General features: G+C 45.6%; 1 protein-coding gene across 3 annotated transcripts in view; it reads left to right on the plus strand.

Annotated features, from left to right (window-relative positions):
• Positions 1-18,526, plus strand: part of LOC144151380 (uncharacterized) — a 155,790-nt gene that overhangs the window by 80,600 nt on the left and 56,664 nt on the right. For all 3 annotated transcript variants that reach the window (XM_077682414.1, XM_077682415.1, XM_077682413.1), the window contains exons 7-10: positions 3,928-3,999; positions 4,371-4,442; positions 4,840-4,911; positions 17,184-17,255. In XM_077682414.1, coding sequence (XP_077538540.1) covers positions 3,928-3,999; positions 4,371-4,442; positions 4,840-4,911; positions 17,184-17,255 — 288 coding nt within the window. The remainder of the gene's footprint in view (positions 1-3,927; positions 4,000-4,370; positions 4,443-4,839; positions 4,912-17,183; positions 17,256-18,526) is intronic.

Genomic DNA, 18,526 nt, shown 5'->3' on the forward strand with positions numbered 1-18,526 from the left:
GCGCTGGCCATTATGAACGCACTCCAACCCACCATATTAGCTACCTTACTCTAGACCTTCCATGTTTGATTCAGTAATTAACTGAGAAGTATGCTCACCCGCAAATTACCCACAAATCTGGTTTGTTTCGAGCATAGATGCGTCAATTGAGTTAAAGGAGCCATGAAGAGAAAACACAAGTTTGATTCATTCAAAAGATTGTCTCGTTAGAATCATGCTGACACCACTTTTAACGTAAACTTCGCTCAAATAAGCTACATAATTAGGAAAAACGGGAATGGTCATGCGACCCACCAGCTCATTTCCCGCAACAGAACCTATGTCGTCACGTGGGCTAAGCTCTGCGATTGGCGGAGGCTGGCAGAAGCAGACGCAAATTAGGTAGAGCTTACAAACTAGACGAACGAGCGATTTGCGCTTAAATTTAGGGCACATTCTTTACAAAGCTATAAGAATGATGGGACAAACAGTGGAAGTTACGAAAGCACATGTAAACATAGAAGTACTGATGCGTTCTGCTGTTCGTACTGCGCACAGCATGCCTGGTTTCGCTGCACAGCCCTACGGGGCTTGGGGTTGTCTCAGACGACACTGGCCGATTGACGCAAGCAACGGTGTCTTACGTGATCCCATTTGTCGAGCGAGCACTGTTTCAGGGAACGAATATTTTCTCCCAGAACAAAAACAAGCCAGGTTTAAATGCGGGCAAAAACAAACCAAACGCTTGCCACGGTATGGTGGCGCCATCTAGGCTACGGAACGTAAAAAAACGCGGGAACAAACCAACACCGCTGTTCAGGGTGGAGACAACCTTCGAACGGTCCCGTGCCGCCGCAATTGGGCCAACGGGCTCAGCGCGTTATTCTTTTCGTTTCCCACGAGACCTAGCAACGCGAAACAGACAATATGATTCAAACTTCTTCAGTAAACCGCGTTGCGGCGATAATTTTAGCGCGGTTTTGACACAATGACTTGCTTCGGCGGCGAGCGAGCAACCAAACATGGCGGCGCCAGCGTATACGTGTCTCTACCCTGTACGGCGGATGCGTGAATGAAGGTACTCTAGGCTGCAGAGCGGTCGGTTTCAGTGATGTCACTTGGGACCACGAAAACGCACGATTGAGCGGGAAAATGAAAATTTTAACCTAAATTGTTTAATTTCTCAGTGAATAAAGCACCGTTTGTATCCGGACAAGCACTGGGGGCACTATAAAACACGAAATCTTTCGAATAAAACCAACTTGCATTTTCTCTTCATGGCTCCTTTAAACGGCGCTACAGCTTCGCTACTCGTCCTTCACATGGGGGAAGGGCTGACGAAGTTTTTTACAACTGGTGGAAGCGCTTGAGGCAGTCAACGGAAGGCCATGCGAAGAAAACAAGACTAATCAATATCCTCGTGCAAGATCCGGCGGTAGCTATAATTCATCTGAATGGTACATGATCTCACGAGACTAGCCGCAGTATTAAATTGCATCTCTCTCCAAATATCAGACATATCATCTGCGGCGCCTTACCTTCAGTGAGGGTGTCCAGGCCTGCGAAAATCGCGCTTGGACATTAAAACCTGCTGAGCTGTGCTACAATTGTGGAGTACTTTTAAATTACACGATACATTAACAGAGCATTTTCGATCGTGATACCTCGAAGTGTTTCACGCTGAGCAAGTGATAGCAGGTGCACAACTGTGCTTAAAAATTAGCAGATACCCATTTCTGCAGCAGCATCCAGACCTAGGTTCATGCCCATGGCTGCAAATATTGGCGGCATGCAGAACCCCCAAAGATAACTGGAAGTGCATAAATCGCTAGGTAGTCGCATTTCTGAGGCCAGCGCGAAGGCTTGCGAGGGTTTTATTTTTTTAATACCTTCGATTGCTTTCGGGGAACCTTTCTTTTGTCTCAACTTACACATTTTCCCTGCTTTTCTTGTTCCCTAAGCAATATTGAAACTCAATCGCACGCTCTTTCTGCCTGCTTGCAGTAGCTCAAGTTGTTATTTCTTCTTTCCTATTTTAGTTAATGCCCTGCCTTGCCCACGTGATTTTCCGTCGTACCTGAATAGCCAGACAACGTTAAGAGGGAGAAAGAGGGCTCTTTAATGTCAACTGGTGCGAAAACGCTTAGTTAGCTTATTAAGCATATGGTCAGAAATAAAGCTGCGGAAGTCTTGAACAACTTGAATTCTAAAAAGTCAGCAGTCCTTGATACTTTTAGTACCCACACTATAGAGCTTGGATTAGAGGCAGCTTGAAGAATTATTTTCAAATACCTATACTAGGCGGCGTCTCTGTACGATCTTTTTGAACACGTGATTTGCATGGCGGGCCAACCGCACCGTAAAGTTTCTGAGTTCTGCCAGTTTTGGCGGAGAACACGTGCCAAGCGATGCTTTAAGATGTTTGCCAAAGACGCTTCCTGTAAGTCTAGGGAGTAAAACTTTCTTGGCCCGGGTAAAAATCAGTATAGACCCTGAAAATAACTTGTATTGTTCTACTGCGTCAAAATTCCGCTGAAAATGCGCATTTGATTAAAACACGAATGTAGAAATGTGTAGTAAGCTTTGCTTTCCCGAGACCCATTGGGTAGATTTTGCTGGCAGCTCAGTAGCGCGATGCTCAAGATTTAAACGACACGACAGAAGCACAGAGTTTTTAGGCGTTTGTTATTAGTTTAAAAAACATCAGCGAAATCAGTACACTCGCTGTCTACGGTTCGAAGCATCTTGTATGGAAACTCACAGTGCCTCCATCGAGAATGGCAATGTAGAGTAGTTTCTGGTTGCTTCGCTGAGGAGAAGTCACAGTGAAATCCAAGTGAACCACTCACACGAGCGCTGTCACCGGTAGTGGCTTCTTCGGCGTGCGAAGGCATTTTCCTTCTTTGTCTATGCGCGTTAAAAAGTACCGTTTCTCCGCAGAGTAGGAGTCTTGCCTCTCCCGTTGGAACATGATTTGGTGGGCTGAGACAACGCCCTTAACAGTTCACGCAAGACGGAGTAAAAGGCTCATTCGGCACTTTCTTCCTGGCACATGCACTTCCCCCAACCTCAATTATGTAATTATTCTGGAACATCTCCGAGAATGCGGAGAAGTGGGCGGGTTGTAAAGGCTCTGACATGAAGGAGGGCCAAAGAAAGTTACGTGATCGTGTCTTTTTATTTTTTTCTTTGGGCAACTTTTTGCTCCGCGTCTTTACCGCAATGGCTTTTACCCGCCGCGGTGGATCAGTGGCTAAGGCCTTGCGCTGCTGAGCACGAGGTCGCGGGTTCGATTCCCGGCCGCGGCGGCCACTTTTCTGATGGAGGTGAAAAGCAAAAATGCCCGTGTGTACAGAGCTCGGTGTACGTTAAAAATCCCCAGGTGGTAAAAATTAATTCGGAGCCCTCCACTACGGCGCGCCTCATCGCCTGCATTGCGTCGGTGCGTTAAACCCCACAATCAATCAATGAATCCACAATGTCTTTACCGTTAGAGGTAATGGCGTCCCATCTGCTCATGTTGGCACAGAAGACTACTAGAAAAATTCTGTTACAGCGCTTTTACAAACAAACTAATATAGCTAATGTATACTGAAATATTAAATATGAATAAAAATGTGTAGTCACCTTGATTTCCGGGAACTCGGCTGAACATTAATATCTTTTATTACTAACGACCAACGCCTGCAACAACTCGGCTGCTACCAGTTTTGCAGTTTGGGGCTGTATTTCATTGCAGGTGCCAGACTTGTGCCTTTTGCGTATATCGCAGAAGTATTTGATGCGTTGAGTTACATCACTGTCTTCTTGGTCGCATGCATTCAGTAGTTGATGCGGTTAAGAATGAACCTGACACAGCAAATAAAAAGAGGCTCTTCAGAAAAAATTGTGTTAGGTTAACAAGGTTCACGCTACAGCTTCTTGAATAAAAAATGACTCTTTCTGCAGTGTCCTGTCATCGTCTGGCGTCGCAACTTTGGGCGAAGACGTTTTCGGTAACCTACCTAGGCTTAAGAACGTGTAAGTACCTTCTGCAGAATACACATCTTTAAAGCGAGCTTTACCGCTTAACAAAATGCCTGTTAATTTACCATTTTACTGTTTGTTTTCTTAACGGTGGAATGCTTCGTCCTGCGTATATTTCAAATACAAGATGGCTTTATTACATTATGACATATGTGCAGTTCTTGAACAGAAAATAGTGTCACCAGAAGCTGCATAATGTTTGGTTTTAGAGGTAACTTTCAAAATGTCATGCTTTGGCATGGAAAGGAGTCTCTATGAACTCCTGAAAAATTGCATGCGAGGTACTCGTTTCGCTAAAGTGAGTTTAATGAACTGTTTTATTAACTCAGAACAAAAAAAATAATATAAAAACTGTTTTTTTGCAGCTACCTTCAGGGGAACAAGATTCGTCACATCGCGTCAGACACTTTCACCAGTAGCAAGAATCTCCAGAATCTGTAAGTCTGTCTAAACAAAATCCGCGATTTATTCCACTACTGATATTTGGAAATATTGTCGCGAGTGAAAGGACTGCGCCCAGCAGCGATAAATTCATGGATAACTGACATCGATGTCATACGTGGCAAAGTGTGGTCTTGATGCAACAACTCTGAAAATGGGATAATTGCTACCGCATGGAGGGGAATATTCAAAAAAAGATAATAAGGCTCAACATGTTAGCAACTACAGTGCTTGAGAACAGAGTTGTATTGCTTACCTAACTACGAACATCTCGGTGTGAGGTAGGCTTCGGTAAGCAGGTTCGTAGGAAAGCTTTTCACAACAAAGCAACTCGGGGATTGGTCGCAGTGTATTTCTGACGTTTTGTGGCCTGCCTTCCTTCACCTTGATAAGGTACCTCTCACACAACGCCATTGAAGCCATCTCTGACGGAGCATTCCGCGGTTTGGACGGACTTGTGACGCTGTGAGTATCGTAGGCCTGTTGCTGAGTGCGTTAGACTATAAAGCACGAAAACAGTGATTTAGAAGAAAAAAAGCAAGTCAGTTCCCGAAAAACATCCGCTTGCCCTGGGAATCATTTCTTGATCCCAGAGGAAGGAAGAACAAAAAATAAGGCCAATAGAAAAATGAATAATAACCTGTTTATTAAAAAGGGAATTTATTACCTATTCACAACTTTGAAAACTTCTTCAGCTTGGTACTCTTCGGTGATGTTCGAACCTTACGTTTGGAAGTCGTGGTAAGCTACTAAAAGCTAATGTAATGATCGCCAGAATAAAAGTGTCGCTTGCTGCGCTACTGAATAAGCAAATCCTTGACTCGCACTCGCATGAAATCTCATGATCTGGATCCATGAAATGATACTATATGATACAGTATCTAATATCTCACAATACAGTACAGTATCTAAATGATACAGTATCTAACGAAGCCGTGCAAGTAAGGGAGTAGGAGGACACGCAGACGAGCAACGTGAGAAGGTCCTGTAAATTTGTCGTGTTACGCGTTTATCGCCGCGAAGCAGCCTCGAGAGAAGTTTAGCTTCAACAAAGCATGCCTTTCTCCATGCTGTCTTAAGAGGGGATGTCGTTCCTTTGTTTGCTGATCCTAATCTACGTCGGTAAACAGGCGTGCGTTCTGTCGCGATGAACTTGCGGGGAACCGGGCTCTACAGTGTTACCTCCCGGTTTCATCGTTACTTTACTGTAGCTGTTTACTTTGCTGACAAAGTAAAAGACGTGTTTCCGTGGTGCGTGGAACATGTCTTGGGTAAGACACTCAGGAAAGTTGAAAGCACGTTGAAAAAAAGAACAGAGGGTGAAGAGATGGAAGTGCGCTGGAGGAAATTGGGACCGGAGTTAATGTTGGTAAACAATACAGCTGGTCTTCTTTTACGAAAAGTGTCACCTCTAGAAACCGAAACGGAACATAGGCGGCATCCTACTGCTAGTACACGTTCTAACAAACACCACCAAATACTCGCCATATTTTCAATCTCTCTTTGAAATTTTTTTGTTATAACTAGAGACAGTATGATAGGCAACTGCTTGTTTTATTCCTTGCACTCCTGTCGCGCCAATTTGGTGTGTGAAAATGAATTATAGGTAGGAAATTGCCTTTATGGTGTTTTTGTAGTGCCTATAAACGCTTACTTTTGACGTTAGTTCGTAAATGCCCATTAGGGCCTATAAATGCCTATTTTCAAACTTGGCGCCTACATGAACACTCTTTAACCTCCACTTTCGGTTTTGAATGCAGTGTGAGCTTATTACTCATGATACCGAGCTCGGAACTCGATTGGGCTCAACCTAGCCCTCTAGTTCAAATAACTCCCGGAAACCAACCGCTAGTGGAATGGCACGCAGTGTCAAAAGGCACAATTTTAAATCCAAAGATCTCGAGATGGCGGTAGTTGCTACCGTTTCCCCAATTTTCGCAGTGACTCTTACGGTACGTTCCGCATGCCCTCCTAACAAATTTCTTCAACCCCATGCAGCCCCATCCTCGTTTCTACAAGATTACTCAAATTGAACTTTTTATTAAATGCAACGGTTGAGCATCGAACGTGGCTTTGTTAGCGGATCATTGCTAAAAGAACTCCGAACAAATTGCGGCCAGTCTGCCTATCATACAAATTCTCATCAAAAAACGAGGAAACGAAACCAAAGGAAGACGCAAGCACGATACAGAATAAAGGAGTCTTCGAGAATCCCTGGCGGTCGGCACCAAAGCCCATAAACAGGCGTAAGTTTCGTAACATGGTCTACTCTCAGCTCTAGCTGCAATGACTACAGTGTCATTACCTTGACATCTACGGCATCGACTGAGGCACTCCACCTGCACTGTTCCGCCCTTCTGGCAGCTCTGTCAACATTCTTCTCCAACGCTGTCTCTCCAGTTCACGATGCGTCCGTTTTGCTTGTCTGCGACTGTTATTTCCGGCATTATAGGCACGCCGGGGCTACGGTTTACCGTAGGAGAACATACCATTAACTCTAAACCCTGCAACGCACCGAGTCCTGCAGAACCTGGTGCATTGTGACGAGGCCCAAGCACCGAAATTCGCTGCCCTTTGCGAGGCTGATGTCGTCGGGTGCCAAAATGGCTGCGCAAAAAGGGGCGCCTTCCTTCATTTGACCATGAGCTAAAAATTTTTGGGTGTCTTTACTAGCCAAGAACAGTCATATAGAACGCGGAGCACCTTTTGTGAACAGACAGTCATTCGTATCCAATTGACAAGGATTCGCATTCGCCGTACATTCCAGCGGCGAGAGAAATTTGGGGGGTGCTTAAACATCCTCTTAAGAACCGCACATCACCTATCAAAAACATCGTGGCTGCGCAACGTCGTTTCAAGAAAAAAAGAACGGGGGATGGTCATAAGCCTTTTCAAGGCAAATTTTGAGCACAGATTTCACAGGGATATATTCTTTGCAATGCTATTAAATTTTATTGCGATGATGTGTGGCTTTGAATGAACGTTAAACTATCACCAGCAACCACGGAAATATGAAAGGGCTGTCGATTTACCGCCCCTGTAGCACCACATTGAATCTAGCGATTCATTCATCTCCTGCGCACACGAATACTACGGAGCTCACGGGCCAGCTTTCCACCGACATCTCCTTTGCGATTCGGCGGGCCACTTTCGCACTCCTTGTAATCAAGGCGGCAAGTTGCCTCAGGTTCCGGTGCAGCCACGGATAATTTAGAAACGTGCACCATATGGCGTTCCGTGTAGAGGTTCGCACTCTGCGTAATCAAGGCGCCAAACCTGCTCAGCCACCCCTGCAGCCCGGTATGGTCCAGTAACGCGCACCAGGTGGAGTTCCTTGCTAGAATTGTGCGTCTCCTTTCCACGCGCTTCTCTGATTACGTGGCTCCGGTAATCCGATGCCGTGCAGAAAAGCATTCTTTACGGCCACGATGCTGCCGCCGTCGCTGGCGGCGCTGTGCCTGCTCCGTTCCACTTGGCCGGCCGCGCACAACGCGCGGCATCGCATCGCCAGCGTGAGCAAAACCATAGAAATCCAACGTGCTCCGTGTTATCATCAGGTTTCGTGAGCGGGGATGTCTACTTTCTGGACGTTTCTGCAACGCCATGCCGAGGTGTCGCGTGCTTGGCTGCACTAACAAAACAGAACGAATAGTAGTAGTAGTAACTTTATTAATGAAAATGAAGCACAAGGTCCCTGGGAACAATGGCTTTCCGGCGTTCCAATGGGGCGGAAGAGGTCGGACGACGCTGGAGTGTCTTTTCCGCATTGCCCGCGACAATCACGAGCAATGATGATTTAGAGGCAGAAAATGAGCACGTTTTCGGTTGCAGTGTTGCCCGACACGATATACACGCTATAACTTGCCGTTTATTGTGAAGTTCAGCTAGGCGGCCGGAAGTAGTGTATCATGAGAAAGCTAATGCAAATATTTCTTACGAAAAAACGCGCGGTAAATCATTCGCATTTGAACTGGACAGATCGGTAGAATTTTATGGCTGACATATGTTCACAATAAAAGATAGCCAAGAACGTGCTGGGTTGTTTGGAACAGAAAAAAGAACGCCCTTAAGCCCCCTTCAATCAAGGCTCTCACAGCGTTCATGGCGTTCAGGTACAGGAGCTTATTTTTTAGTGAAACAAAATTGTTTTGCTGCACACTAGGCAAAAGGAGATCGCTAAGCTTGACATTGCAAATTGACTGTAAAAAGCGGAATATGTTGTATCAAGATTCAGCCCCGAAGAACTTGCGCCACAATTACGTGGTTGAGCCGCGGTTGCAAGGCTTTCCGCACACCAGACGAGTGGCTCTCCCGCAACCATTCGGACTACGAGATAGCGTATAATCTGCATACAGGAACTTTAGCAGCAGGGAGAGTCCAACGGCATTTCGATAGCTGGTAACAGGCGCTAACAAGCCAGAGCCCATATGGCGGTTGGTTTTCTCGTTCACGGAAGTACTCATTCTACTGTGTTTTCTTTAACTTCCTCTGCTTTTCTCAGCGCGCTCTCTTCGCGATCAGCTTCACTCAACCTCTACTCCGCTTCAAACTCGCTTTTTTACATCGAGTCATTTCCTGATAGATGGTTCGATCGGTTACACCGACGGCGACGGAAACGTTCTTCGCAAAAGACAAGAACGCGCATTCAATGACTGCGCTGTAAGGATACCAACCCGTGAGCGACCGCGTACTATGTACTAGTACAGTGAAAGCCCTCGGCTCTGTTGAACGGCTAGCGTCAAGTAACGAAAGCGGACGCCATGCCAGTGGCCACAACGCAAGGTCAGCGCAAGCAGAATAGCTAGGGCGTAATACTGATATTGCTGGCCGACGTTCGCATGCGGCCACTTGATGCAAACCAACCGGAAATGCTTCAGGTGACTGGGTGGTCAAGACAAGTAACAGGTAGGGTCCAATAGGACTGATCAAACTAGAAACTCTGAAAGGAGCGCTTTTGTCGACGAAACCGCTCCTGTCATCAATGCGTAACTCGCATCGCATAAACGAGCCATACGGAGAGCCACACTCTCTCTCTCTCGTCATTATTACTGCGCGTGGAAATGCTGGCTGTGAGCCCCTGACAACCTGGCGTTTTTCGCCTACAACAACAACTAGTGGGTCAACATTTCGAAGATTAGCACTTCGAGCGCAGATACGCGCTGTAACTGAATATGTTGCGCACCACCGCGAAGCGCTGCGCACAAGAATAATTTAATCAGTTCCCGCTGCTCCAGGCAGGCGAGAAAACAGTAAGACGGTGCCGCGTATGCGTGCAGCCATGCACAGCCTGACGTCGCCAGGAGAGCGCTTTAGGCCTGTTCTGCCCTTTAGGGAGATGACTTCCCATCCTCTTCGCGGATATATGTAGCTAAATGTATCCTGCTGCCAGGTCTCGGCAGTGTTGTTACACGTGGGAAGAGTCCTGATCAGAGCCTCTGCTCGGTGCTTCTGGTGCTCGTTCCTTGGCCACATCTCGTGGTTACGTAACTGGGACGAGCTTTACGGACGTCTGGGTTAGAGCACTCCCAAGACGGACCTAAATAGCTCAGGAAGCTTAGGGAGTGCTTACGTCTGCGTATGCGAAAATACGGGTGGGCTTAGACATGTATGGGAGACTCGGTGGCGATTTTACCACACTCGTCTTGGCTGTACGGCTGAGATAAGATGAGATTATTGTTTAGGCAAGGCGTTCTTCGAAGTTCAGCGGGAGATCGTTGCCGAACTAACGACCAAAAGGGGAATACCTGTATTGGGGTCTTACGCTGTGCCCCCAGCAGCCCGTTCACTTTCTTAAAGGGACCCTCCAACACTTTGGATAAACGCTTTCCCTCTTTCCTTCGCGTCTGGAAGCACTGCGAAAGCTACAGTTATAGCAAGCCCGGAGCGGCACTGCGTGATTTGCTCGTCGCACTTGCAGACACGGCTTCCGTGTCTGCTTTGTTTTCCTGGCTTTATTTTAAAAATAGCTATCAAATAGCGTTAAATGATCCAACTGAAGTAAAACCGGCCAACAGCTGCTACATGGCCTCAGTGACGTAATTTGGGCCGTCGAATAATCTCATGACTAGGAAAGAGAAAAAATCTTTTGAGCGAGTTTTCAAGTTATCTGATAGGCATAGGGCAGTAATTTTAGGCTGAGGTACTTTGCGACCCCCGAATTTAAGTTCTGGGTGTTTTGGGTGACTGCGTTCTGCATGCATTTAAGATTTAAAGAAGTTGAAAAAAGTGCTGCAGGGCCCCTTTAACAAAGGGAACGACAGTGTAGTGAAGCCAAGTGAAGTCTCTTAGCCAATCGGTATGAGAACTTCCCTTTGGCGTCAGGTCGAGAATTTACACGTGTTCGCAGCCGATCACGCCCTTGCTTTTGGAGCCGCTACCCTTCTTATTAACAATGCGGACGACAGGCCGGCCCTAATACTTGTGTTCATCATCGCCAATGGGAAGTTCTCTTGCCACGAAAGGTGTTTTCCCACTCATAAGACATGTGCACTTTTGCTTTGCCAAGACAAACCCTCACTGCACCTATCGTTACTCGGATTTATGATGCGCCAATTTCTCCCGGTGGCAGAACCGTGGTATTGACACGCTATTCCCGTTGACGTCAACGCACACCTCCCTCGACATTCCGGTACGCTCCAGATGCACACCGCGGAGATTGTATAAATAGTGCGCCGACTGAAAGAAAACCGATCGGCAAGTTGGAGTGTTCAGTATTTAGTTGCAGTTGCGCCTTTTTTCTTCTTACTTCCGTCGCAGGAACGAAACTAAGCTGTTCATTGCTCGTACGTTCTTGTTGCATTCCCGTTCCCTTGGAGAGGTAAGGTAACTTGAATTTCGAAGTTGTCCTTCCTGAAAGATGGTGTACGCGGCGGCTTCCGGGACGGGCACAGATTCATGGAAAAGTTGACGCTGAATTATAGTGTTGAGTACTTAGCGCGGTCGCGTTTCTTCCCCTCCTTACTAGAAGCGAAAACAAACATTCCTCTCGATAAGCAGCAGTTATCCCAGTTGGAGGTTTGCTACACCCGGCTGCCCTGCTCTTGGGCGAAGTCTCGGCGTTCCCCAGCAGGTTCCTTGCGAATTTATTTGTCTCGAATGAACAGTGACACGTCCGGGCATAGCCAGGAGAGACCTTGGCGAGATAATCGTTTAGTTTAATACGACAACCGCGCAGTGCTTGAGTAGGAAATATACCCTCAAAGTTAAGCAGCATTGCGTGTGTGACTCCCTCGCTCTACTGCATGGCTTTCTGTTTTCCATCTGCGAAGTTTAAATTATTCGCCTCGGTTCGTTCGTCCTTTTTGAGGAAACAGCAAAAGCTCCTGCTCTAACGGCAATGGCCCAAAATGAAGTTTCTTGATCAGTGCATTTGAATTGCCGTTGCGAAGGGTGTCTCATGTTAAGAGTGGTCGGAGGTTATGCGAGAGGCCTTTGTGCTGCAGTAGATATAGACAGGTGACGTTGAAAACGAAGATAAGAGCGATGCAAATGATGATGATGATGATGATGATGACTGTGACGAAGTGCTTCTGAAAAGACAAGGCCACGCTGTTTTCGAGGGGAAACTTTTTCAATCGAGACGCTGAAAGCACATCTTGGGCGGCTGTAAAACGTTTCAGTGTCAATGGAAGGCATTCGCAATAAATATTTGGTCCATACTCTTTCACAATCACAACGATTGTTAAAGCGATCGATCGAAGCTTTCTGTGTGCCACTGATGGCGGTGTCGTAAACAGAATGCACTGCAGGAAAGCTAACTATGCACAATGAGAGGGCACTTGTTGACGATGAAACAAGAAAAAAGAACGCTTCTCGTGGTTGGAATCGAACCTAGACGGCTCGCATTGTGAAGCCATCGTCTATCCAATTTGTACTTCGGCTGAGTGGAAGTTGGTAATTGGTTGTAGATGACGATGCATTAGTGACGACCTGGGGGGGGGGGGGGGGCTCAGCTTTCTCGACGAATTCGTTTGCTGGGGTGTTTGAGTTCGGAAATTGAACAGCAGGCTATTTGCAGTTTGATCGCGGACGCTTGAACTTTGACACTCAGGTGGTTTGCGGTTTAATCGTTGACGCTTTCATGTTGATTTTAACGGCTTTGACATTGGCACTTCGCCAGTTGATTCTGACACGCGTGGAAGCTTCTAATTTTAACCATCGTCGTCGGAAGACGGAGGGAAGTTGAATTTCTTTCCTGCAGGTTTCTGCAGTCATCTCCGAAAAGTTCAAAGAATTGGCGGTGGCTGCCTATTTGATGGTGCCAAAGAACGTTTCCTACTGGTGCACAAGACGTGTGTTTGTTACGGAATGTTTTGGCGCATTCATTGTGGAGAGACAAGTTGTGCGTTGGTTGCGAGAGTTTTCTTCATTCCGATATCACGACGAGTCTATGGCATTGATGCATTTTCTTAAGTAAATGTATCAGCTCGTCGTTTCATTTCCTGTTTTCGGAAACTCCCCAGCAGTAAGCAATATGCATTGTCATAGCCCTCACTGCGCCGTCCAAGGCTTTCCACCGAGCTGCCGCGGTCATATCACTGTCCTGTTTAAATATCACACTCGAACCAATCCCCATTAGTAATTTAATGCACTCTGTTTGCCCAAACAGGTGATGTTTAGCAAGCCGTCTTGCCCCAACTTGGAATGTTGCTGTAACGTATAGGCTTCTTTCGTCCGTTGTGAATGCTAACAGCGTATTCCATATATCTGTATTGCTCGCTAGTGTACGTATTTGGTGTACGAGGTTTCGGCGCACGTTAAAGATCCCCAGGGGGTCAAAATTAATCCGGAGCCCTCCACTACGGCGCGCCTCATCGCCTGCGTTGCGTCGGCTCGTTAAACCATACAATCAATCAATAAATCAATAGTGTACCTATTTTATTTACCTTTATAAACTGAAATCAGGCAGCTCCGGACAAAAATTATAATGTTTTAGCGCCAATTTTTTTAGTGGCTTGAGATTTTATTTTTTGTAATTCTAATATTGGTGATCGCTGACTCGTGATAATATACACACTAAACGTTTTACACCCGTTTAGCCAAAAAAGGTGTAGCATAAGTGGAAAAGGGTATTGGGACGCCTTTACACCCTTTTTCTTGAATCTCAACACCCTTTTCCTAGCTCCCCACCCTTTTTCTGTGAAAAAACGGGTGTTGATCAAGTTCAACACCCTTGGTTTTTCTTTGGGTGTTGAAAGGGTGTGAAAAGGTGTTTAGGCGTTCATTGAATAAGACCATGCCCTGAATGCATAATAGCACTGTAAAAAACAGTACATCCCCTCATATATTCCTCTACTCACAAGAAATTTTCAAACGCAAAAAAAAAAATTGCTCGTATGCTATGATCGCTCTTTTCCATATGCGGTGCAACTCATGCCCCAAGTTTAGCTCGCCACGTGAAATACCAATTTGAACCTTCAAAATTAAAAAGATTATGGTCGTGTGGCCAAAAGTGTGTTTACCGACTGCAACACGCTTGGCTTTCTGTAGGTTGTTCAAACGGTGTGATATAGGTGTTCAGTTGCAAAAAAAGAACAGCGGAGCCGGGGGCCGAGGCTGTTTCTCCCGGTGTTTCTAAGTTGTGGTATGTTTGCTGAGCTTTGCAATGTTCTTGCTAAGCTGGGATGGCCGCTTATGGGTGAGGCCAAGTTTCACCGGATTTTACAAGGCTGTTCCAGTGTGCCACCGCCCCCTCTCCCCCCCCCACTGCCAGGGGATCCAAGCGGTAAACAAGCTAGGTCGGCCCCCAGCTATGCTGTCTCTCCAGCTCGAAAGCCGACTTCACTGTTATATTACCCTATCTGCGGTGGTGCACCCTTTACAGGTACCGCAGTTCTTTTTCTTTTTATTTTTTTGCTAACGCCAGTGAAACTTGCTCAAGTATAAAGAGCTTCACTGGTGATAAATCATGCCGATTCATATTGCTTTAAACATCGTGAGGTACAAAACACCTCCTGCTCGTAGAAAGTGTTAAGTCCACCCGTGTAAACCGGTACAAAATGCCTCCAAAGTTGGAGGTCTCTTCACCTTTTTTTTTGTTGGAGGTCTTTTCTTACACGCTTTTTCTTACACCCTTTTTCTTTATGCTCTTTTTCTTAGTTTCGGACACCCTTATTTGTAGCTTTACACCCTTCTGGGAAAAAGAGTGTTGAAATATTAAACACCCTTTCTGAAGGGTGTTGAAGTGGCGGGGAGATTTCTTTGGTATTTAATAAAATTCTGTAAGTTATGGAATAGAAAAACTACCTCATGATTAAAACGTTTTGGCAAATCCGCGAGTTGATTTTTATATTCTCATACTAAAATCCATACTTCCAAAATTAGTACTAAATATCTGTTTTTTGCGACAAGCCCACGAACTCAATCGGGGGGCTTTCCTCTGCTGGATATAAAAGCAAAAACAGCACATGTATAACTAAGTATGCACTCCCTGTACCGCTTGCATCCCGTTGGTGTTCTTGCTCAATTCATTTGTGTTCCAACTGTAGCTTGTGCATATTGACTGTCTGTGTTGAATGCTGCGCGATCCGCCGATTCAGATTGCCACTGCGCATGTCATCAGCTTAAAAAGGGTGTTCAGCTCAACACCCTTTTTTCATCCTTACACCCTTTTTTGCCAAAACACCTGTTAAGGGTGTTAGCCGTGGGACAAAATTTTTACAGCCTTTTCGGCCAGAAAGGGTGTAAAAAAGTTTAGTGTGATAGGCTAAGGATTGCAGGGGCACGTGTGTGAACACAAACCGAAAGAAGCACAAAAGAGCTGATGATAGTGCAAACGTCCTTGAAAAAATATCCATTCACCTATAGTTTAGTCAAGTTTTCCGGAAGTAGTAAAATAGTTTAGGTTTTTATAATAAACATTATTGGGGTAGCAAATACGTGTTTCTCTCTCTTTTGAGTTAATGCACAACTCCTAAGAACACTAGGAGATGGTTGTATATTTTTTGTGCGTTTGAGCACTCGTTATTTTCTCTTGAAAGGAATGTTATACAACATTTTCGAGGTTGTTTAATGTTTTGCTCGTTCTGCCTTAGAGGGATCACAATGAGCTCACTTGTACTCTACGATATTTTTTTAATGAAACCAGAATTGGAGGGGGGGGGGTATCGTGACTTGTCATTGTAAAACTATGACGGAATCCCTCAAGACAATCAACGCTCTTTGTATCGTCCACGGGATTGTAAATTTTGAGTACTGTTTTAAGTGTGACGCGAAACGTGTTACTCGACGATTGTGAGCAAGCAATTTTATAAGCATTTTTGGTCAGATATTCCCCCTTAGATGCTAATTTTCAAAGTTGCACTTACCATTGATAGACTAGGTCAAGTACAGAAGAAGGACCGGTGGAATGTGAGCTTGGACAAACTAGTGCAAAAAAAAAAAAGACTAAATATGGTGTTGTGCGGCCATCGGCAGGTAGCTGCTCCTTTAGTGCTCGTTGTAAATTTTGTCCAGTCGTTACCTGTTTGGTTGCAATCACCAGTCTGAGAACTTCTATTCTATCAGCTATACTGTAATTTAAAAAATGGTGCAGTTAAGCATGCTAGTCGTCAAACGTAATTGAAGGGCTACAAATGTAACAAATCAGAAACTATGAATCGTTAGGTCAAGCGCGCACCATTTGCACTGATGAGTAAGTATGCCGCTTTCTCCACAGTAGATTATTCCGTGCTTTATCGCGGCCCCTTCGACACCACCACAACCGTTATGATCTCAGTGAAAAGTACATGTTTTGAAGGGTTTTGCAAGGTTTTTCCAAGGATGCATAAAGCTGGCGTGTGGCAAAGTACAAAAAATATTCGCACGTTTTTTCCTACCGGGAGCTGTAATGAGGGCTTGGTGAGCGGGTGACGCAGAAAATATTCATCCACATGAAACAAGCGAGAGCTCACCGGTTCCATGCAAAAACTGTAAAGACCAAGCTGTGCCATTTTGTCGTCCTTGCTGATGGCCTTGTTTCGAGCGACGTATGGCCCTAGTATTAGAAGGGTTGGGAGCGCCAGTCTCGACCAAGTCTAATGGCAGGTCCGGAAGTCCTGCCGACGGCCATCATTATTTCGGTTGGCCAGACCGAAATAACAGTTTCCGACCGGCTGCTTGGACTTGTAGCGAAAAATGCGTTCTTTAGAGACAGATTGAGACAAATAACTGCTCGTACCGAATTTGGGTGTGGCCTAATCTTAGCAAGCAGCTCAAGTTTAAAACACAGAGGAGAGAAAAAAACAAACAAACAAAAAAACTCCTCAGTGATCCGGAAACCCCCTTTTTTTTTGTCAACGAACAGCGCACTGCACATTTTTGCGTGTGTACTGTTCGAGGTTTCAGGCCAGGCTTGTAGATATTACTAATTTCTCCCTGGCTTTTTTTTTTTTTTCACTTTGCTTACTATTCTGACAACCCCACCAGTGTACTTTATTGACGCGTTCGTCGAATTGTCCGGTTTCTACCTCATTCCTTGGGAGTGCGAACAAGATAATTCCCGGCGCTTCTGTTTTGGGGGGATAGTTTGAGTTCTGCATTTTGCATTTAAACAAATGACAGTTTTTGCAAAAAAATTATCGTCACCTTGAAACAGAAAGGAGAAAGAGAGTTTGCGGTCCTCCAGCACTTTATTTCAGCATGATGTAAGTCTGCTCCCTAGGAGAGTGGCGGAAAGGGGCACGTTCACAGCCAGCAACTGCCAGAGTTTTGTTTTTGTTATGTTTTCGAAAGTTTTGTTTTTTTCTCCACAATTTTAGAGACCTCAGGAGCTGCGCGCTCAGGAGCTTGGACAAGATCCTCCTACTGGAACTCCGGAACCTCACGCATCTGTGAGTAGTAAATATCAATTACACTCACTCGTTCATTCATTCAGTCATTCATTCATTCATTCAATTTAGCAATAGAATAGCCAATCAATATATAAGGAACATAATTTCGTAACGTAACTGACTGGCCTGCTTGGTATTCCTTTATGTACAGTTAAGCGCAAAGGTAGACAAGGGGCACTATTCCAGAAGGCCCGAGTTCCGCCTACTCCCAAGTTTCCAGCTGCTTTAATTATGATAGTAGTGATAGTGGAGCATTCGATACACGTCGAGCGTAACTGCCGGGATTGCGCGCATCGCGCCTGGCATATACAGCGCTGTATTGTGACCGCTTACGTTGATAAAGTACGGCTTTTGGTATCTTCTTCATGCAGCACCATCTGAAATAGATCTGCGCTGCTCATTCCCTAGCATAAACTAGATAACCCCACTGCTACTTTCAAATCCCCAGCCTGGCTGTTGGCCACACCCGGCGCGGGGTGGTCCGTTTTTCACGTAGTTTAATACTAATATATACTAGAGGGAAATCTGGCGCCACTGTCTAGGGGAGCCGCGCTTCGACCAGCGTTCAGTCACGTACCGGGCAGGCACTTTCCACTTGTTCTTGGCATGGCTCATGAACATGCTGAAAATTTGGCTCTGGCTGCAAAAAAGCAACAATATTACTGTACAAGGTTCATCAAATTTGTTTTGTTATTATAAAATTGAACTTCTAAAAAGAATAATTTGTCAGGCACGATAAACCAGAAAAAACTCTTACCCTTTTTTGTTTATTTTGTCTTCGAGACAAAAAAGAAGCCTTATTGCTAGCTAAGCCAAGTAGGCGACGAATGTCGCTAGCGGCGATGGCGCCTCCCACGGCGGCCCGCGACTGCAGCCACAGGTTTCCCTCTGGTATTTATTAGTATGAAACTCTATGGTTTTTCTGGGCGTTCTGTTCTTCCACTGAATTATGTTTGCTACGTGGATTGAGGGTAGACGCAGTGCAGCTCTGCGCAAGCAAAAACCAAGTAAGCAAAGGTGTTCACTGTAGCGAACGGAACACGCCCCTCTCCCGACCATCAAATATGGCTTTTGGTTACGGCTTGGTTGAGTGTGCACGGCAGGCGCTTGTCAGATATCGTCCCGTGTCAAGAGCGTGTTTGAGCATTGGCGAGTGGGTTTTAGACTTTGAAGTTGTGTCATTTGTCGTCGACTGTGTTTTCACGGTGTATGAACAAGGCTCCCGTGGGAAAATTGTGTCGTCTTGACCTCTCCTATCGGCTCGGACAATA

Source organism: Haemaphysalis longicornis, unplaced genomic scaffold, assembly GCF_048455015.1.
Source record: "Haemaphysalis longicornis isolate Haplotype H1 unplaced genomic scaffold, Haemaphysalis longicornis Haplotype H1 scaffold_9, whole genome shotgun sequence".
Taxonomy (NCBI): Eukaryota; Metazoa; Arthropoda; class Arachnida; order Ixodida; family Ixodidae; genus Haemaphysalis; species Haemaphysalis longicornis.